The sequence below is a fragment of the Oncorhynchus gorbuscha genome, linkage group LG17 (genome assembly GCF_021184085.1).
Source record: "Oncorhynchus gorbuscha isolate QuinsamMale2020 ecotype Even-year linkage group LG17, OgorEven_v1.0, whole genome shotgun sequence".
In the NCBI taxonomy this organism is placed as follows: domain Eukaryota; kingdom Metazoa; phylum Chordata; class Actinopteri; order Salmoniformes; family Salmonidae; genus Oncorhynchus; species Oncorhynchus gorbuscha.
The window spans coordinates 57441552-57463924 of record NC_060189.1 but is presented as its reverse complement, the minus strand read 5'-3'; the positions used below and the strand labels follow the sequence as shown (position 1 = coordinate 57463924).

The window sequence follows — 22373 nt, the reverse complement described above, 5'->3', positions numbered from 1 at the left end:
GGGACCCAGGCCAGTGTGTGCGTGTGCGTGTGCGTGTGCGTGTGCGTGTGCGTGTGCGTGTGCGTGTGCGTGTGTGCGTGCGTGTGTGTGTGTGTGTGTGTGTGTGTGTGTGTGTGTGTGTGTGTGTGTGTGTGTGTGTGTGTGTGTGTGTGTGTGTGTGTGTGTGTGTGTGTGTGTGTGTGTGTGTGAGAGAGAGAGAGAGAGAGTGTTTGCGGAGCCCAGCCAGCATAGGGCGTGTCTGAAGGCCTTTAACTCTTTATCTGAGCATCAAAGGGAACCTTTACTCTGCATCTCTCAACACACTGGCTGAGTAGAAACACGGAGACAGGGAGGCAATTCAAGACCTTCTGTGTTGCGCTGGTTTAAATAAGTAGGGCGGAAGGGATTAAAGAAGGGGTGTACGAAATGTTGAGGGTAATGGCTTTACAAAATGAGACGTGGGGTGTCATTTGACAGTGCTGTGTGATAAACAATGACTATGAAGATGCTCATTATGTGGTCTTTCAGTCAGTAACGGAATTTAGGGATTACAAGTTGATATCAGGTCAGGATTTCATGTCAAACCAGATGCATTTCATGATCAAAGAAATGTGTTTTGAACAACAGTGGGTAACAGTAACATCCAGAGGCTGTATATAACAGTATCACATTCAAAACTAGACGCCAGAGACGACATTTTGTCATAGGGCTTTTGGGACCCTCAGACAGTTAAGTACCATCAACACTGAAACCTGACTCCACGCTCTCCACCTCCAAACTTCGGTCACAGGCAGCAGTCAGCCACCAACACAAACATGTGTGTTTTAATCTCATTCAAACCCAATAAGTGTTTAATCTCATGGCTATATACTGTATTACCTAGGTAATTGTCAGAGTAGAGGACTACTTGTGCTATGTGAGTCAGACAATACGACCTAATACTAATCTAATATAACATTATAAATATCAGTCTGTAGATACATGCAGCTGTTGTCATATTACACATCCTGAGCTGGTCTATTGTTGAATGATTCTCAGTGTGGAGCCCTGCACAATGTCTAACTCAGTTGGTGAGCCAGGGCAGAGAGTACACTGCTTATGTCATGGTTTGGGGAATCAAGCTTGTCTGAGGCCTGAAGACTTGTGTGAGCTCCCCAAGCGAATGCTTAGGCTTTTAGCTTAGTGGGCTAACATTGTTGTGTTGTGCAGGACACAAGAGGCAGATTTGGGATCAGCTGACACCAGCTGTTTCTGTCCTGTGTGTGTGTGTGTGTGTGTGTGTGTGTGTGTGTGTGTGTGTGTGTGTGTGTGTGTGTGTGTGTGTGTGTGTGTGTGTGTGTGTGTGTGTGTGTGTGTGTGTGTGTGTGTGTGTGTGTGTGTGTGTGTGTGTGTGTGTGTGTGTGTGTGTAAGGGGCCTTTCCAGCCTGCCTTTCCACTAGTCCCTCCCTGTGATAAAACATCAAGCCAGTCAGGTGACATGACAGAGCCCTGTCATCTCCATCACCACATCAAAACCCACACATGCAGGAAACACCACCCAGCAGCACCCAGCCACTGTTATTACTGAGACCAGGCACCCCCTCACACTGCCATGGAGCCATTGGGACGTCCAAAACGGTGGACTCAAACCCCAAAATGGAGGTCTGGTTTCTTTTTTATTACTGGGGACAGCATTGCCACTACATAAACAAGAAAAATATTTATTTTGGAGACGATGAATGACAAATATATCTAAGCAAAGTTAGTAGATCTGTTCATAGACATATGAGATATAATCTCACCCTTGACCTCTGAGTCTCTACACAGCCTTTCCCTGTCTTTGAACCTGTGTGTCCAATCACATCGAACGAAATCCCCTCTCGAACAATAAAACAGCCCACACTAATTACTAGCTAGGCTTGTCCACATTTTCTTGTCTCTCTCTCTGGACCGACGGTCTATTCCAGTCAAATTCAAGATAACCCCTGTGAGCTGACAGCATGAAAGCAAACCCGATTAGAAAATAACACAGCCGGCCTAACCAGCTAATTATGCTGTTTCGTGAGCTGTCAGGTCATGTCCATTATCTCCCCTGGATGGGGGAGACAAGAGACCTTTCAAGTTCAGGCTTTCCAGCTTGCTCATCACGACCTAAACCAGGTGGAAGGAAGAAAGGACTGGTTGTTTCTTGATTTCCTCTTTAGGTCTCCTTCAAGGTCGATTCAGTATGTTTTCTTTGCATGTAAAGCACAAAATAGACCGCTTTTGTTATTGTTTATGAGCAAGGCCCAGCTCGCCTTCCAAGAAGGGCATTTTCTCCTCGTGCTCAATGTGAAATCCACCGCTGAAGCAGCTGTGTCATCCAGTCTTTTCCACTGTATTGAGAATATAGAGTTAATAACTACCATTCAACAGTGAGAATAATAGGCTGCACGCTTAGAAAAAAAGGTGCTATCTAGAACCTATGAGTGTAACTAGCAAGCCTATCAGTGGGCCGTCTTGCTTTCCATTGCCGAAATATAAATAATGCCGCTGTAGTTGCCGTGATCCAATACCACTCCCCCAGTGTGAAACTCTAAACCATATCAAGGACCTGCTGCTAGAAGGTAGCCCTGGTAGACTCAGCTCCCACTGTTTGTGTAAGTCAAACGAAAGTTCTGGAAGGCAATGGTATAGGAGCAATTACGTACCAGAATCTCCAGGAACTAAAATGTTAAACTGTGTGTATATGTGATAATATACCACTGTGACATAGGTAAATAGAAACTAGCATAAAACATATCATTTTAACAGCTGTATTTTGCTACATTACACATGTAGGATTATTAACGTCGTCATATATTATCTACGGTTAGTTATTCTCCATCTACATGGTCAACTCTGTCTCCAACGATTCTGTTAAATACGTATGTAAATAAATGACATGGAATGGATCCTGGGACGATGAGGTGCATGGGGCCTTGTGTACTGTAAAATACTCTGAACCAAGGTAGTCATTTCTTCAGAGAGTGGCTCTGTCTGGACCAATTATCCAATCCTCTAATGAACTAATTATGGCAGCCTGAAGGCAATGATTGTAATTATATACACAGCCACAGCATAGCCACCTTACTTGAAGCTAGCAAGACTTTCTCTAACGTTTTCCCCTACCTTAAAGACGGAGATTGGAGACATGTCAGTCGTCTTTAAGAATGACTATGGTTACACTGTGCATATTAGTGTACATGCATAGTGTACACTTGCATACCTGCATTATTAAAACATAAAGATCTATTCTCCCCTTACTCACCCTCGTTCTAAATCTCCTGCTCAAACCATCCTGGAGGGGGGAGAGCGAGAGAAAGAAGAAATAAAGGAAGAGAGAGGGAGAAAAAGGGGGAACCCTGACTATTCTTCCCACTGGGATGGAGCAACGGGCTGCCTTACAAATCCCCACGCTTCTTATCCAGCCTTTCCTAAATACCCAAAAAGGACAGGTTTGTCAGTGGTGCTAGGCAGTAGCCTTCTCTTCTAATGCCACTCTCCTACATGACCACATTCATTCTGCTGTAAATGTAGTTTTATGAGACCTAATTCATTCTGCTATAAATGTAGTTTTATGAGACCAAATTCATTCTGCTGTAAATGTAGTTTTATGAGACCAAATTCATTCTGCTGTAAATGTAGTTTTATGAGACCTAATTCATTCAGCTGTAAATGTAGTTTTATGAGACCTAATTCATTCTGCTGTAAATGTAGTTTTATGAGACCTAATTCATTCTGCTGTAAATGTAGTTTTATGAGACCTAATTCATTCTGCTATAAATGTAGTTTTATGAGACTTAATTCATTCTACTGTAAATGTAGTTTTATGAGACTTAATTCATTCTGCTGTAAATGTAGTTTTATGAGACCTAATTCATTCTGCTGTAAATGTAGTTTTATGAGACTTAATTCATTCTGCTGTAAATTTAGTTTTATGAGACTTAATTCATTCTGCTGTAAATGTAGTTTTATGAGACCTAATTCATTCTGCTGTAAATGTAGTTTTATGAGACCTAATTAATTCTACTGTAAATGTAGTTTTATGAGACTTAATTCATTCTGCTGTAAATGTAGTTTTATGAGACCTAATTCATTCTACTGTAAATGTAGTTTTATGAGACTTAATTCATTCTGCTGTAAATGTAGTTTTATGAGACCTAGTTCATTCTGCTGTAAATGTAGTTTTATGAGGGATGGTCACTAGACATCTTTCTACATTTTGTGATTCTACTATACTGTATGAAGAAATGTCAATACTACACGTTATCTTAAGGGTCACCCAAAAAAGCAGGCCAAGCAAAACTACTGACTGAGCGATAGAGAAAGAGGGGAGGAAGAGAGAGGTGAGAAAAAGTGAAGGACTGACAACCCCTGATGGACGTGCCATCTGACAACAGGGATTTCTGGAGGTCTGCTTTTTTCTGAAATGGGACGCAACCTGTGACTGTTAACACGTTGCGTCTCGGCGGCGGGCTTAAGATCTGGGCCTATCATCGGCTGCTAAGAGTGGGATGGATTCCTCAGGTCTTCAGGATCCAGGCCCTGGGCTGCAGCACTGAAGTGGTGGCAGGCTTCAGAGAGAAGAGAGACACAGGTGCAGGGGGCTATAGTTCTAACTTCCTGTCTGACTGACTGACCGAGAGGACCCAAGCTGCTGGGGTCTGTCTGATGAATCGAGCTGGAGTGCCTGATCGAAATGAGATAAGAGGCAGAGTTATGAGCAGAACAACTGTATGAGAGAGGATGAGTGGAAATCGGAAATGCATTGTTTAGTGGCAAGTGGGCAAGGAGATCTTGAAGAGGGTTGGGAGCTGTTTGGTAGATTGTGAAAGATATTTGATGTGCAAGTTGTGGTCGTTTCCTTCTAGCTGTATGACTTGTTCTTGTAGAGGCTAAACAACGTCTGTCCATTAAATAAGTGTCCCTCTCACTCAACCTGGAGCCTATATAAATCCTCCCTACACAAGAAATTCAACTTTGATATATGCTGCAATATCTTCTGACCGTCAATGGAGAGTTGAGTCGGGAGGCATCAACAACCACAAACATCCCTTCAAGGAATATATATATATAAAAATGTGGATTAGCCTCATCAAGAAGACTTAGGAAGATGGGAACCCATAATCTAATGCAGACTGATAGATAATGGCCAGCGGTACCGGTAGATTGGTGGTTATGACGTCCTATTTATACTGCAATGTTAATTCAGGGAGACCGGTTCAGTAACATATCTGGCACTTCCAGCAGAAGTCGTTTGCGGCCTGCTGACCTGGCTGGTAGGGTGGGGGTGGGGGGGGCTGATCCGTTTACTAACACCTGAGCTGGGGAAGTAGTTCAGCAGCTGCAGGGGGGAGGTTGGGGGTCCGATGGGGGCTTACCGTGGTTGTGAAGGGGCTGCAGATAAAGGAGGATCTCTTTTAGGCCGGGTTGTCCAGAGGAACCTCAGAGAAGCTGCTGGTCATTGCCCGTCCTGAGAAAGTGTGTGAGAGAGAGAGAGAAGAAAGTGTGTGAGAGAGAAAAAGTGTGTGTGAGAGAAACAAAAGAATGAGGAGACAGGACATAGATGAAGTGATGACCGTGGGGAGTTTTAACCATAGATCTATGGCTCCATTTCACCTGCTAATGGTTACTGAAGGCTGCTGGAGTAATGGCAGCAGACCTACAGTCAGGATCCCTGCCAAAGTAGAACATTCAATACTGATGCCATGGTAGAACATGTGTTCTGAATCATATACTGTGGAACCATCTGACAGTAGTGGGATCTAAACAATGGACTCCTACAGCCATTCTTACGAGTGACCCTGCAGCCACGGTTTACAAAATGTTCCATGCATTTTTGGACTGCTGAACGGTTGAAATTACAACTGGCGTTCTCTCTTAGTAAAGGGGAAGGGTCAAACACACACATCTGCTGCTAACTACTGCCTTTCACTTGCCATGGCTTGACCATATAGTGATGCTTTCCATCGGTTTTGACCAGACATTCAAAACTGACTCAAGCACCACCGCTAATAGAGCCCAACTGAATGTTGCTTTAGAAAACGACAGCTTGAACTAACTGTCGTGTTGAGTTGTTGGTTCAGTCTTCACCACCCAATTATAGAAGAATCCTTCACACTGAGATATGGACATAGTCTGGGAGTTGTGGTCCTATCACCATGCTGTGTTAATTACATTCTCACCCAGGAGAGGAATGTTCAAGGCATAGTAGAACACTTCTGTTCAACATTGTATCCCTGAGTCAATTACAGAGAAAGAGGAAGTGGATAAACCAATCTGTCTCGTTGTGTTTTCAAAAGAAGCGAAAAGAGAGGTGTGATTTGTTTTTGGCCACTTTTTGTAAACGGCGAGGAACAATATTCAATTAACGGCATCAATAGACATAGATACCATGACGTTAGAAGAAGATGTATACAAATGTTCAACGGAAATGTGTCTTCTTTACCCCAAGCCGTCAGAAAGAGACACATACACACAGAGGTTGTAACAGATATTGAACTATACCAACCTCTTGGAGTTGTTGAAGCGACCCTGGCGGTGATGCTGGTGTTATTGTTGTTGCTCTCGTTGGCCTCCACTGACTCCACTGAGGTCTTATTGGAGACAGTGTTCTCGTCATCAGTCTCCCCCACTGGGGCCTCAGGGGCCACATCTCCAGGGGCCCCCTCATCAGGTTTGTCCACAGGGCTGGCAGGCGGTGGGTCAGAGTCAGAGATTTTCTCACTATCTGCTGCAGAGAGAGTACAGAGTTTAATCATGTCAGTGTCTTAACATATTATAGTTGAATTATACACCATATCTCTGAAGAGCCACAGCACATTTCAACAGACCCATTATTGCTTGTATAAACCTGTATTTAATACATGTTCACCCAAATTCCGGCTAAGAAAGGCATATTTACCTTGCTCTGCAAGACTGTGCTTTGTCATTACCCCTAAGCATTACTATAATGATAGCATTTCCTATCTGAGTCTCCTGGCCGGCAGTGTTTCTCTTTCTGTTCCTACAAGAATGTTTCTGGCCACTTTGACTGTTGGGGGATTTCTCCTCTACTGAGCCAGCTGATCCAGGCCCAGGCCTCTGGTTGGTCGCCTAATGAGGTCCTGATTACTGACCGGGCCTTGCTGGGAGAGCAGCACCACACAGCTGGTTAAGAGCTGTGGGAAAGTATGGCCGCCTCGTTATTATCTTACCCACGGTGAGGGGGGGGGGACTGAGGGGGATGGTGGGAACAAGGGTACTACGAGGCTGGGGAGGGGGGGAGGGTAACACCACTGCTGTTCTGGACATATCTGCAGCATTATTCAGATCTGTAAACCGCTATTTTTTAAGCACCATTGCTACCTCTTGTGAGGACAGACGCTGGGAGACCAGACGCAAGTACAGGGAGTGAATATTTAATAGATAATAGACATGAAACACGGGCAGCATATGGACAAGGGAAACATAACATTATTGCTGACACAGGGATCAAACGGCGGCTATGGAACCCTGACCTGTTCACCGGACGTTCTACCTGTCCCAGACATGCTGTTTTCAACTCTCTAGAGACAGCAGGAGTGGTAGAGATACTCTGAATTATCGGCTATGAAAAGCCAACTGACATTTACTCCTGAGGCTTGTTGCACCCTCTACAACCACTGTGATTATTATTATTTGACCCTGCTGGTCATCGATGAACATTTGAACATCTTGGCCATGTTCTGTTATAATCTCCACTCAGCACAGCCAGAAGAGGACTGGCCACCCCTCGTGGCCTGGTTCTGCTCTAGGTTTCTTCCTAGGTTCTGGCTTTTCTAGGGAGTTTTTCCTAACCACCGTGCTTCTACACCTGCATTGCTTGCTGTTTGGGGTTTTAGGCTGGGTTTCTGTACAACACTTTGTGATATCAGCTGATGTAAGAAGGGCTTTGATTGAAATTTGATTGAATAGATAGATATATAGGAGGCAATCAATAAATTGATGGAGTCCAGGTGAGTCCAATGAAGCGCTGATGCCCGTAACTATGGTGACAGGTGTGCGTAATGATGGGCAGCTTGGCACCCTCGAGTGCCAGAGAGGGGGAGCGGTAACGGGTGTGACACCTCTGGCTACTGTGTGTTCATGTTTTCCTACCTGATCAGGACCACAATGTCCTTTTCATGTCCTGAATTTGTTAAAATCCTATTTTTGGCTTAAGGGTTTCGGGACTGGGAAAATCTTATTATTTCTTATTATTCTTAAATATTTCTTAATTTTACCCCTTTTTCTCCCCAATTTCGTGGTATCCACGAAACTGCTACTATCTTGTCTCATCGCTACAACTCCCGTACAGGCGAGACAAAGGTTGAAAGTCATGCGTCCTTCGATGCACAACCCAACCAAGCCGCACTGCTTCTTAACACAGTACGCATCCAACCCGGAAGCCAGCCGCACCAATGCGCCGGAGGAAACACCGTGCACCTGGCCACCTTGGCTAGCACACACTGCGCCCAGCCACAGGAGTCACTGGTGCGCGATGAGACCAAGCCCTCCCTAACCCGGGCGACACTAGGCCAATTGTGCGTCGCCCCACGGACCTCCCGGTTACGACAGAGCCTGGGCGTGAACCCAGGGACTCTGATGGCACAGCTGGCGCTGCAGTACAGCGCCCTTAACCACTGCGCCACCCGGGAGGCCCTAGGAAAATAGGATTTTGAACGGGAATACATTTTTAACCCCCAAAATGTCCTGAAAAGGCACTCAGTGGATGGTTGCTAAAACAAATCCCTGTCAATAGGTCAGTTTCTTCCAGGCCCCCGACCGACTCAAAACCAACACGCTAATTTACTGTCCAAGGGAATGTGGGAATGGAGAGTGAGATCTGTAATTAGCCGTGATGAGAGCTAAAATCAGTCTCTGGGTCCAGAAATTGAGAAAATAAAGTGTCACGGTCGGTCGCCACAGCAGTTGGTAGAGATTAAGGAGCAGTTGGTAGAGATTAAGGAGCAGTTGGTAGAGATTAAGGAGCAGTTGGTAGAGATTAAGGAGCAGTTGGTAGAGATTAAGGAGCAGTTGGTAGAGATTAAGGAGCAGTTGGTAGAGATTAAGGTCGTTTCAAGTCATCCCTCACAGCTGGAGCCAAAGCTAAGAATGAGAGAGTGACAGGCAGGGGTACAAGTTGAGAGTGGCGGACTAATTAGAGGCCGAGGCATTGCTCTGCATGCTAGCAAGGATTAATGATAAAGTTCGGGTTTTTCATAGTTTGTAAAATATGGTTACAAATATATACAGTACCAGTCAAAAGTTTGGACACACCTACTCAATCAAGTATTTTTCTTTATTTTTTACTATTTTCTACATTGTAGAATAATAGTGGAGATATTGAAACTACGAAATAACACATATGGAATCATGTAGTATCCAAAAAGGTGTTATATGTATTTTGATTTGTTTATTATTTATATATTTGAGATTCTTCAAAGTAGCCATTTGCCTTGATGACAGCTTTGCACACTCTTGGCATTCTCTCAACCAGCTTCATGGGGTAGTCACCTGGATTGCATTTCAATTAACAGGTGTACCTTCTTAAAAGTTTATTTGTGGAATTTCTTTCCTTCTTAATGCATTTGAGCCAATCAGTTGTGCTGTGATAAGGTAGGGGTGGTATATAGAAGATAGCCCTATTTGGTTAAAGACCAAGTCCATGTTATGACAAGAACAGCTCAAACAAGCAAAGAGAAACGACAGTCATTACTTTAAGACATTAAGGTCAGTCAATGCGGAAAATGTCAAGAAGTTTGAACGTTTCTTCAAGTGCAGTCGCAAAAACCATCAAGCGCTACGATGAAACGGGTTCTCATAAGGACCGCCACAGGAAAGGAAGACCCAGAGTTACCTCTGCTGTTGAGGGTAAGTTCATTAGAGTTACCAGCCTCAGAAATTTCATCCCAAATAAATGCCTCAGAGTTCAAGTAACAGACACATCTCAAAATCAACTGTTCAGAGGAGAAAAAAACACTACTAAAAGGACACCAATAAGAAGAAGAGACGTGCATGGGCCAAGAAACACAAGCAATGGGCATTACACCGGTGGAAATCTGTCCTTTGGTCTGATGAATCCACGTGCAATTTTTGGTTCTAACCGCTGTGTCTTTGTGAGACGCAGAGTAGGTGAACGGATGATCTCTGCATGTGTAGTTCCCACCATGAAGCATGGAAGAGGAGGTGTGATGGTGTGGGGGTGCTTTGCTGTTGACACTGCCGGTAATTTATGTAGAATTCAAGGCACACTTGACCAACAAGGCTACCACAGCGTTCTGCAGCTATATGCCAATCCCATCTGGTCTGTGCTTAGTGGGGCTATCATTTGTTTTTCAACAGGACAATGACCCAACACACATCCAGGCTGTGTAAGGGCTATTTGACCAAAAAGAAGAATGACGGAGTGCTGCATCAGATGACCTGGCCTCAACCCAATTGAGATGGTTTGGGATGAGGTGGACCGCAGAGTGAAGGAAAAGCAGCCAACAAGTGCTCAGCATATGTGGGAACTCATTCAAGACTGTTGGAAAAGCATTCCAGGTAAAGCTGGTTGAGAGAATGCCAAGATTGTGCAAAGCTGTCATCAAGGCAAAGGGTGGCTACTTTGAAGAATCTAAAATGTATTTGGATTTGTTTAACACTTGTTTGGTTACTACATGATTCCCTATGTGTTATTTCATAGCGTTGATGTCTTCACTATTATTCAACAATGAAGAAAATAATACAAAGAAAAGAAAAACCCTTGAATTAGTAGGTGTTCTAAAACCTTTGACCAGTAGTGTGTGTGTGTGTGTGTGTGTGTGTGTGTGTGTGTGTGTGTGTGTGTGTGTGTGTGTGTGTGTGTGTGTGTGTGTGTGTGTGTGTGTGTGTGTGTGTGTGTGTGTGTGTGTGTGTGTGTGTGTGTGTGTGTGTGTGTGTGTGTGTGTGTGTGTGTGTGTGTGTGTGTACTTCCACAAGCAGAGAACTCTTGAAAACGAGAATAGCAACGTTTCCCCTTTTTCTGAGGTTCAAGAGGTTCTTACAACATCACACCGAGTATGTAGTAACACAATCTAACCCTTACATCATGGCACCGAAAAACAATCCTACAAAGTGGAAGTCGACCAAATCGATCAGCTGACGGACATGTAGGACATTTTGGTCAAGCCAAACCATAAAAAGGAACACAAATACATAAAGGACCGACAACAACCAAAATATTTCAAAAGGGCTTTCTCTCCACACCTCTAGTAAAGGAGACGGACTGCAGTGCAAGGATTTTGACACCCGTAAAGACCACAGAGAGGTTAAGAAATAGAGACCATGTCTAATCTGTGTGTCTTTGTGTTTGAGCGTGCGTAATTCATTCTAAAAGGAGTTCAACTGTTCTCATTACTCTGCTTCATACACATCAGATCCTTTCCATTGCGTCCATCTCAAACCCAGGCCTAGTGACAGTTGTCTATCCTTTTTTAACAGACTGACTTTACAGGCATGGGGCAGCAGTATGCTTTTACAACAGTGGAATTCACACCTCTCCAAATCATGGTTTCATTTGTTTGACTTGTATCTCTTTCAGAAAGAGCACAGAAAAAAAGTCAAGATGAAAGGTTACTGCCGGGAGAAGTGCAAAAGAAGCAGACGTCTGTCGCTACTGAGCTGCATCAAAACAGTAGCAACACATGATGCCAGTGCAACGTCTTGAGTTGATGATTTTTTTTAAAGGAGAGGGAAAAAATGACTTGAGAGGTAGTTACTTTTAAAAGAGCCAATCAAAACTGACCCATTCCACAAAGTGTGACTCAGGGCGAAGAGAGAAAGACAGGCTCAGACATGCCAACAACAGTCACAAAGCCTGGGAAGACCTCTGAGAGAAATAAGAATTCAACCACTTTCAACCTAAATGAAAAGTTAGGTCAAAAGGAAGGGCTATCACAGGTTGAGAATAAATTAAAACAGCTGCATGGTGTTCTCTTCTCTTACTATAACGGTTGATGTTTCCATTATTTCACTGTGTGTGTTTTATTACACAGGTGTCTGATGCCTGACATCCAGGATTCTTTAGCAGGGTTCTACAGTGCCACCATTTTTCTCGCATATGTGGCAAAATATTTTGAAATGTCCTCTGTTTAAAGCACTGAGAACAATAGACCACAGTATAAAAGGTCATGTCTTATAACACAAGAACACATTAAAGGTAACCTATACCATAGAAGCTGTAGTTACACATCCATCAGAGACCAATGAACAACTCGCTCTGTGCTTTGACTCTCCTGTTCATTCTCTAGGGTTTTGTTTCCATCCAGTGGCGGACGTTGGTATGGCACCTCACCACAAAGATGACATTACACAGAGTAGGTTGGGTGCTGTCTTTCAATGGAGCAAGACGGGACATTCCATTTTATAGTGTCTCTTGTAATACATTCAACAGATTGAGAGCACTGAAATGCTAATCATTTGACGTTTTGTAAAAGTCCCAAATGCGTAAACCCTTCCTATCTGGCAGGTAAGCTCAGTCAAATGCTTAACGCTTAACGTTTTGGCAAGAAGACCAATACTGTTTGAACCCAGGTCTGCTGCATAGAGGTCAGTCTAACCCTTATCTGGAGGTTATCACACTGAGATCAGGCTGAAGTCACACACAGACATACACGTGTCATACAGTCTATTCTCGCATATCAACCTCCACGAGTCATGCGGCTCTGTTATTCAAAGAATGATCTGACACCGGGCAGAGTTAGCCTGGGGCGTGAGAAAACATTTGACAAATCAAACGTGTTATGGATGGTGACCATGGTGTCACAAAGGCGTGGGCAATGAGAGCTGACCCACTAGGCAGTTCAACGTCTCGTTTTGATTTACAGTACGTTTGGTTGAGTTGTTAATTAACGTGAATTCAAGGTGACAAAAAATGGCTCAATCTCATTGGATTTAGGTTCTAAAGAAAGGAGAAAAAACGATGAAAATCCCTAATGTTGATGACTTCTTTCAAATCCAATCAGTTTTCCAAGTTGATTCAATCCGTTTTTGCCCAGTGGGGAAGTTCTTATCTATCTAAACAATGCATAGTCATGACTGAAAGTATTGGCACCCTTGATAAAGATGAGAAAAAAGACTGTATAAATAACACAAATACTGAGATATATTGTATGCTCAACATTTTGGGGGAAATTATATTATATTAATACAATTGCTCACAGATAAAATATTTTGTTTACCAAGACATTTAAAAAAAAAGATGGGTATCAAAATGATTGAAAGTCCGAAGATGGGATGGCTACCACAAATGTTTAATTTTGTGGCCAATCAACCTTTTCTTTGTGGATTTTGATGTGTTCTTGGGGTCATTTCCTTGCTGGAAGATCCACTTGTGGCCAAGTTTTAGCCTTCTGGCAGAAGCAACCAGGTTTTTGGCAAAGATGTACTGTAACTTTGGGCTCCTGAGTGGCGCAGTGGTCTAAAGCACTGCATCTCAGTGCTAGAGGTGTCACTACAGACACCCTGGTTTGAATCCAGGCTGTATCACAACCAGCCGTCCCATAGGGTGGCCAGTGTAGGCCGTCATTGTAAATAAGAATTTATTCTTAAACTGACTTGCCTAGTTAAATAAATAATTTTAAAAACTTGGTAAAGTTCATGATGCCGTTGACCTTAGTTAGCAAGGGCCCAGAACCAACAGCCCCCACAACATCAAAGATCCACCACCATATATTACAGTATGTATGAGGATGTGTCTCTTAAACACCAAACCACGGTGTGTGTGACCAAATAGCTCTATTTTTGTCTAATCTGATCATAGCACCTGGTTCCAATCCAAGTGCCAATGCTGTTTAGCGAACACCAGGCATTTACATTTGTTGCTCAATAAAGGCTCCTATTGGCATGGAGGTGGCGTCTATTTGTAGATTTGGAGTCTTGGTGACGCCAGGATGCGACCAAGTTCGGTAATTCTCGAAAGATGACCCTCGGTCTTTTCTTTGCCTAACCATCTTTCCTCACTGTGATTGGGGACAAGTTACACTCGGGTCTTCTACCAGACATGCTAACCTCTGTTCCAGTGGTTTTAAACTTTGTAAATGTTGCCCAGTAGTTTCCTTTTCCCCATTGTGATGGATGACAAATGGATTTTACATGCGTGTTACTTCATTTTTACCCCAGTTAAACAGGAAGTCAAGAAAGGCCACAATACAGTTCTGTAAATTATGCATTTTGTGTCACCATGAATAAGTGGCCAGGGACACTTTGCTTCAGGGGGAGTTGTGATATGCAAAAAAACACATTTCCATGACATATGTGTGTTACAGGACAAATATCTTAAAAATGTGACTGCTGACATGCAAAACATTTTGGGACTGTATCAACAGTGGACTAATGAAAAAGACACTAAAATATAGTTTGAGTTCCCCTATAGGCTGAGATGAATGCAAAAAAAGTATACTATGTTAATGCTGATTCAATTCTGTTTGATTTTATTTATAAGAATCGTTAGGAGAGCTTATCATTTTGATATATTTTTTAGATTTGTTTTATTACTTGTTAAACAACATATTTTTCTCTGAGCAGTTGTATTAGTAATATAATGTTCCAATACATTGGCCAGGTCGCAGTTGTAAATGTGAACTTGTTTTCAACTGGCCTACCTGGTTAAATAAAAAATAAATTAATTAATAAACCTCAGTATTTGCATTATTTATTTTACACAGTCTTTTTTGATCATCTTTATCAAGGGTGCCAATCATTTCGGCCGTGACTGTAAATGTAAGCTCTTAGGGACTCTAAACCTCACACAGTGCTCAATTCACTGTTTTGAATCAAACTTGAATAGAAACAGTGATATGAGCAAGAGCCGGCGAGAGCAGTGTGCGGGTTTCTCTTTTCTTTGAAGTTCTCACTATTCCCACACACCTGCCACACAAGACATGATGAAGTTTTAAAAAATAAGTTGAAAAATGTATTATTTCAGCTGTGACTCTGGCCATTTTAAAACGTAGATAACTACGAATATATTTGAGCTATTAGCACACATTGACTTCCTTCTCTCTTCTCTTTAACGGCTGTTGCAAAAGAGGAAATCCACTCTGAACACAAAAGCCATTCCAGTAACGAAACAATACATCACACCTGACAGATCACTGTGCAATAACTCAACAACTCATAAAACTACAAATATAGAATTCTCAATAGAGAATTGTTCCTCTTTGGGGGCACATTGTCATAGACCCAGCAAAGTGACCCTACGAGAGGACAGTACATGCACTTGTCCATTGCTTCATCAAGCTCACCTCTTTCTCCCTCACTTCCCTTAACCAGGACCTCGGTGCTGTTGAGATCCACGGCGGTAAAGGTGTCCATCCCTGGAGAGGTGATCAAAGACAACATGCAATTTGTTCTTAACTGACTTGCCTAGTTAAATAAAGGTTGAATTAAAAATGGTTACTACCAGTCTAACACGTTATTGACCACAAGTTAATGTACATTAGCTAGATGCTCATTGTTCTTTTTTGGGGTAGTTCAGTTTGTCTTTCTCTCTGCATTGTTAGGAATGGCCCATAAGTAAGCATTTCACTGTTAGCATGGGAGGAATCAAATCTAAATCAAGATTTACAGAAGTGTTTTGGTGATGTCTAAGTTTCCCTATTAATGTGTAGTAAATGATCGTTAATGAGGAGAGTGTAAATAAATGTAGTGTATTCTCATCCATACAGATGTATAATACTGCATGTTTTATTCTATACATATTTTATGTCATTCTATGTTGTCACCCTTCTGTGTTGAGGAGTTGTCAAACACGGCGTCGGGATCCGCAGTACTCAGAGGCAGATCCTCATGCCTGTCTCGGAGATCTACGGAGTACCTCTGAAAACACAACAGGGTACAACACACACACCTCAACGGGCTAGAAAACAGACAGGCATCTACAGACATCATTGAATGGTAGCGTTTTGGTGTTTGTACAAAGTCAAGTTGAAGATTTGTTATAGAATGTTAGAATGGATTAAATCAGAGAATTGAACTGGACAAACAGCATATACCTTACTCACCCTTGATGTCTTCTTAGTAAAGAAGCATATTAGTCCAAGCAGACAGGCAGCGATGATGATCACAATAAAGATGATCAACCCTATCAAGAAACAGAAAACTATCAATTGTTGAGCAACAAGATAAAAGGCCAAGTCATTCTGGACCTAAATGTTGATGTCATTTATAATGTGGGTTAGTCTGACAAATGACAACCAATTCAGATTTGGTGTCAGAACACACACCGTTGGGCAAGTTTGAGACATTTTTTAAATGCAATCATGTTACCAATGTGGGGCGATTTTCTCGCAGAGGGTTTTGGTTGAGCAGTTCCCGCCAAACCTTTTGAATAAAGAGAAGATAAAAGTTGTGTGCTGATGGATTCACTTCATGGTGGATTCACTTCACAGTGGATTCACTTCACGGTGGATTCACTTCACAGTGGATTCACTTCACTCTGGTGAGATCAACTCACTTCTATTCTCGGTGGTGCTAGTAGCAGAAGTGCTAGCAGTTGTGCTGCTGGCCTCTGCTGGGAGCTTTGATGTAGAGACGTCCATTGGTGAGGGCCAGGATGTCGGTCCTGGAGAGGCATCTTGAGAAAAACGACTGTTACTTTACCTCCACCAAAGCAGGTAGGAAATTAGCATCGATCAGAGATGGAGCCAAGACTTAGACCCCTTGAGACCGAGACTGTATCGACTGGTCTTGTTGACCCAAGACAACAAGGTCAAGACTCCATCTCCAGTATCGACCACTGACCAGAAACTGACCATACAGTGAAAGCAGCAACTCCAACCTACCTGAACTGGTCTTCAGTGGTGTGGTTACCGTGTGGTTAGGCCTCCCGGTGGAATTGGTTATAGGGACGTTATCAAAAATGAGATCAGTAAGGTTTGGGTTTATGGCGGATAATGTTAAATTATTGTTGTCTACAACCGTGGTGTGTCCTAGAGTGGCTGTGTTGTTGGCTGGGTCGGAGGCTGAGGTGGGCTGGGTTACAGTGGGATTGACTGGCTGTGTCTGGGCTGTGGTGGTAGAAGCCAGGACGAGACCTGGAAAAAGACATGGGTATGGTTTAGAATCAGTGTTGGGGAGTAGTGAACTACATGTAGTTCAACTGGTCCTATTAATGACATTCAACTGGTCCTATTAATGACATTAAGCGCCTCTTCAACCTCAGGAGGCTGAAGAAATTTGGCTTGTCAACAAAAGCACTCACAAACTTCTACAGATGCAACATTGAGAGCATCCTGTCGGGCTGTATCACCGCCTGGTACGGCAACTGCTCTGCCCACAACCATAAGGCTCTCCAGAGGGTAGTGAGGTCTGCACAACGCATCACCGGGGGCAAACTACCTGCCCTCCAGGACACCTACACCACCCGATGTCACAGGAAGACCATAAAGATCATCAAGGACAATAACCACCCGAGCCACTGCCTGTTCACCCCGCTATCATCCAGAAGGCGAGGTCAGTACAGGTGCATCAAAGCTGGGGCCGAGAGACTGAAAAACAGCTTCTATCTCAAGGCCATCAGACTGTTAAACAGCCACCACTAACATTGAGTGGCTGCTGCCAACACACTGACTCAACTCCAGCCACTTTAATAATGGGAATTGATGGGAAATGATGTCAAATATATCATTAGCCACTTTAAACAATGCTACCTAATATACTGTTTACATACCCTACATTATTCATCTAATATGTATACGTATATACTGTACTCTGTATCATCTACTGCATCCTTATGTAATACATGAATCACTAGCCACTTTAACTATGCCACTTTGTTTACATACTCATCTCATATGTATATACTGCACTCAATACCATCTACTGTATCTTGCCTATGCCGCTCTGTACCATCACTCATTCATATATCTTTATGTACATATTCTTTATCCCCTTACACTTGTGTCTATAAGGTAGTAGTTTTGGAAATGTTAGCTAGATTACTTGTTGGTTATTACTGCATTGTCGGAACTAGAAGCACAAGCATTTCGCTACACTCGCATTAACATCTGCTAACCATGTGTATGTGACAAATAACATTTGATTTGATTTAATTTGATTAATAACATTTTGTGGTAGCTTGCTGGTACTGTAGTTGAACTAAATTCACATCTTGGTAGTGTTTTCAGTAGTTTATTACTTTGTTGCCATGTTGTGGTGTAGCTAACTACTGGAACTACACACTACTTGTTTTTTGCAATAAGAAAATAAAGTATGGGTGAAGTAGGAAATAATCTCCTTTCTATTTTGTTGGTATCAGAGTTTGGGAATCCCCGGTCTAGGATATTTCAGATTTAGAAATGATCATTTTCACAAAGTAGCGATTCAATGTAGTGAACTTCTTTTTTTTTAAAGTTCAAATGAAGTTGTAGTCACATTTTGCATATTGAGCAACAACTGTCCCGTAGACGGGACACCGATCCACAACAAGTTTAAGTAAACTATAGTTCCCTTGAGGTAGGGCTCTACAGCACCACCTTTTAACTCGCATATGCGCCTAATTCTTTTGCTGTGAGAACTGGAATAGAAAAATCAAGGATGTAATATCTCAAATATCTTTCATTGTGCTCCTAAATGTATTTGTGTGCACCTGCATTTTTCAAGTTAGGTGCACACATGCTCCTCGTAGAGCCCTGTAAGGGTAGCTTTAGTGTAGCTCATCATCTTCCAATGTAAAGTAATTGGGAGTTTGGTAGACTATAATATCAGAGTAGCTTCCCCAACCAACACTGTCTAGAATATAGAGAGAATAAATCATTGCATAGATAGAGCATTGATTACATCAGCAGCTTTTTTGGGCAGATAAACTGAATTGACAAAACCAGTTGAGAAAACAATCTCGTATTTGTACAATAACCTGTGCAAAATAATCAAAGACTTGATCTTAACTATACAAAAACAAGCAAAGTACATCAAAGTAATGTTATACTAGATAACATTCAAGTAACCTTAAGAGTGTTTGGCCAGCCCCCAAAAATAAAATCTATTTTTGTTATTACTTTAAAGATTTTTAAAAAAGAGCTTTTGGACAATAAACGAAAGGTCGCTGGTTCGAATCACCGAGCCGACTAGGTTGACGTGCTCTTGCACAAGGGCACATCAACACGTCTCCTGTAAGTCAGCCTGGATAAGAGCGTCTGCTAAATGACTCAAATGTAAACATACTGTAAATGTCACAAAAACAGAGAAAGGCAGAGAGGCAGCTTACCCAAAAGGACAGTCAGACAGGAAAAAGTCAACTGCATTTTGTCCATTTTGAGTAACCCTTGTGTGTAGTTCTCTTTCCTTGTCACTCTAGTAGCCTGCTGTAGACTGTGTCACTAACAGAGTGAGGAAATGCAGTGCAGTCTAGTGCATCCCTCTCAGGATGCTGGGCCATGAAGCCACAGAGAACATTCACCGCCACAGGATGTATAATAGAGAAATAGCGTTGCTAGAAAAAGTACTGGGGGAAATGACAAACTTTTATACAAAACTACCCCCCCCCAGGTCCAGAATTCAGACATTCTCTCAAAAGCAGAGGAGTAATGCTTTTCTATGATCTAGGATTCTGCCCATACCCAACCCCAGACATTTAATGTTTGATTCCATCATTAAAAGTGGTTGCTGAATTTGATTCCTGATGCTTGTGTGTGTTAAGGTACCCTTACAACACCCTTATCTTACCTCATCTTAAGACTGCATTGGGTCATGTCTGTCATTATCAGGTTGCCACAGATACTTGTTGTTGATCTGAGTCATCATGCTGCATTTATGTCTTCCTTGTAACCTCTCAGTTCTTTCCTTTGAAGGCAACAGACAGCAGGCACATACAGTGACGATGGGGCTCAGGCAACAAATAACTAAAAAAAGGTGCTGTCTGGAACCTAAAAGGGTTCTTTAGTTGTCCCCATAGGATAACCCATGAATTAACCCTTTTTTGTTCCAGGTAGAACCCATTTGGTTCCAGGTAGAACCCTTTCCACAGAGGGTTCTACCTGAAACCAAAAAGGGTTATCCTATGGGGACAGCAGATGAACCCTTTTTTCTAAGAGTGTAGTGATAGTGGATTTAAAGGCCTCTCGCACACTCCTCATCCTCTCCAGTTGCCTAATAAATTTACACTTTGATACCAGTTGCTGGTATGCCGTCAAAGAAAACACTGCAGAATCCTGGACATGTTGCTTACAAGCTAGAATGTTGAATACAATTTTAACTTACACTATAGGTTGTCTATCTGTGCGGTTGGTCCTTCAACTACTCGAAATTTGAGGCAAAATATCCACAGGATATAATCGTTAACATAGTACTGACATTTCTATCACCTAGCAAATGAGCAAAACCGCATGCAGGGCGTGAATGTCAGATACAATCAAATCAAATAATATTTTGATTTGCACCCCCCACAACCACAGGGCCCTCCAGGGCACATACAGCATCCGATGTCACAGGAAGGCCAAAAAGATCACCAAGGACAACAACCACCCGAGCCACTGCCTGTTCAACCCGCTATCATCCAGAAGGCGAGGTCAGTACAGGTGCATCAAAGCTGGGGCCGAGAGACTGAAAAACAGCTTCTATCTCAAGGCCATCAGACTGGCCACCACATGTATATACTGTATTCTATTCTTCTTAGTCTATGCCGCTCTGACATTGCTCGTCCAAATATTTATATATTCTTAATTCCATTCCTTTACTTTAGATTTGCGTGTATTGTTGTGAAATTGTTAGATATTACTGCACTGTTGGAGCTAGAACACAAGCATTTCGCTACACCCGCAATAACATCTGCTAAACATGTTTATGTCATTTGATTTGATTGGAGATCAGAATGCCAGTTTTATTTTTATCCACAAGAGGTCAGCATTGTATCATAGGCGAATAAAACCATAACCACAGCTCTCTCCTCTAAATCCAAAACGCTTTGTCAATGGAGCTTTTGAGAGTGTCTTGGCAACATCTGACCCAACAGTGAGACAGACGCTGCTGGTACCTTTGGGCGGAAAGTTGGACTCTGACTCAGTCCTCAAGAAACATTCCATGTCAAATGATTTACACTTTCCCCATTAAAACAAGCCAACGTTCTGAGAAACCCTTTTAATCTCAAATAATGTGCTAGTAATTCATGAAGCTAAACGTACAGTCAGTACAGGCCAGTGTTGATGTCTACAGAGCCAAAGTAGACAGAGTTGAGGCCTAAAGTAAAATAATATCTAAACCAATTGGTTCATAAGATCTCAATATTGGACCGGAGTGCGAGTGTGGTGCTATGTGGTTAGGTCGAGGTGAGGTCTTGGGTTGTGGGTTGTTCCTGGGGTTTAGACTTGAGTGGAAGTTGAGGTTCTGTTTGGCCTGGTTGCTATAACATGGAGCAATACTAGTTAACCTTTTAGGGCTCATTAAGCTTAGTTTTCATGTTCTTTTGCAATGCACAAATATTAAAGATAAACAAAAATGTATGTTTTGATAGGCTTTGACATGATATGGCTTTGATTTGATAGGGTTTGACATGATATGGCTTTGATTTGATAGGCTTTGATATGATATGGCTTTGATTTGATATGTTTTGATAGGCTTTGATATGATATGGCTTTGATTTGATATGGCTTTGATTTGATAGGCCAACTACAGCGACACAGGGCAGAATAAAAAAATTGTAAAACGTGTCTGGATGTAATAGGTTGCTGTGCCTGTGTATAGAAACGCTATGATGGGTGAAGGAATACAGTGTGTAGTGCGAAGGAGTGTGTGTTTGTATGTATGTATGTATGTATGTATGTATGTATGTATGTATGTATGTATGTATGTATGTATGTATGTATGTATGTATGTATGTATGTATGTATGTATGTATGTATGTATGTATGTATGTATGTATGTATGTATGTATGTATGTGTGTGTGTGTGTGTGTGTGTGTGTGTGTGTGTGTGTGTGTGTGTGTGTGTGTGTGTGTGTGTGTGTGTGTGTGTGTGTGTGTGCGTGCGTGCGTGCGTGTGTGTGTGTGTGTGCGTGCGTGTGTGTGCGTGTGTGTATGTGTGTGGCAGATTGTCGTTTATTGGGATGAACACAGAATTTAGCGATATTCGCTAGATAGGCCAGCTGCAAAGTCAAATTGGCTATATTGTAAACATTTATGAAAACAAAAATATGCCTTTTGGTCTTCATTTAAGGTTAAGGTTAGGCATTAAGGTTAGCAGTGTGGTTAAGGTTGGGGTTAAGGTTAGGTTTAAAATCAGATGTTATGACTTTGTGGCTGCGCCAGCTAGTGACCACTCTACAGAGTTGCCTCCAGAACAACATTCATGAGTATTCAGATCCCTTGACTTTTTCCACCTTACAGCCTTATTCTAAAATGGATTAAATAGTTTTTCCCCCTCATCTACACACAATACCC

At 42.4% G+C, this 22373-nt stretch overlaps 1 protein-coding gene across 3 annotated transcripts in view; it reads right to left on the bottom strand.

Moving 5' to 3' along the window:
• The window catches only part of LOC124001887 (rho GTPase-activating protein gacJ-like), a 34377-nt gene extending 15019 nt beyond the window's left edge, over positions 1–19358 (bottom strand). For 2 of the 3 annotated variants that reach the window (XM_046309024.1, XM_046309023.1), the window contains exons 1-9: positions 19208–19358; positions 16785–17036; positions 16457–16576; positions 16270–16323; positions 16005–16084; positions 15726–15819; positions 15246–15317; positions 6491–6712; positions 5361–5452 (exon numbers count right to left, since the gene is read on the bottom strand). In XM_046309024.1, the coding sequence (XP_046164980.1) occupies positions 5400–5452; positions 6491–6712; positions 15246–15317; positions 15726–15819; positions 16005–16084; positions 16270–16323; positions 16457–16576; positions 16785–17036; positions 19208–19253 (993 nt within the window). In that variant the 5' untranslated portion in view covers positions 19254–19358 and the 3' untranslated portion in view covers positions 5361–5399. The remainder of the gene's footprint in view (positions 1–5360; positions 5453–6490; positions 6713–15245; positions 15318–15725; positions 15820–16004; positions 16085–16269; positions 16324–16456; positions 16577–16784; positions 17037–19207) is intronic. The other variant, XM_046309025.1, reaches the window with a different exon arrangement.
• Positions 19359–22373: the final 3015 nt, after the last annotated feature.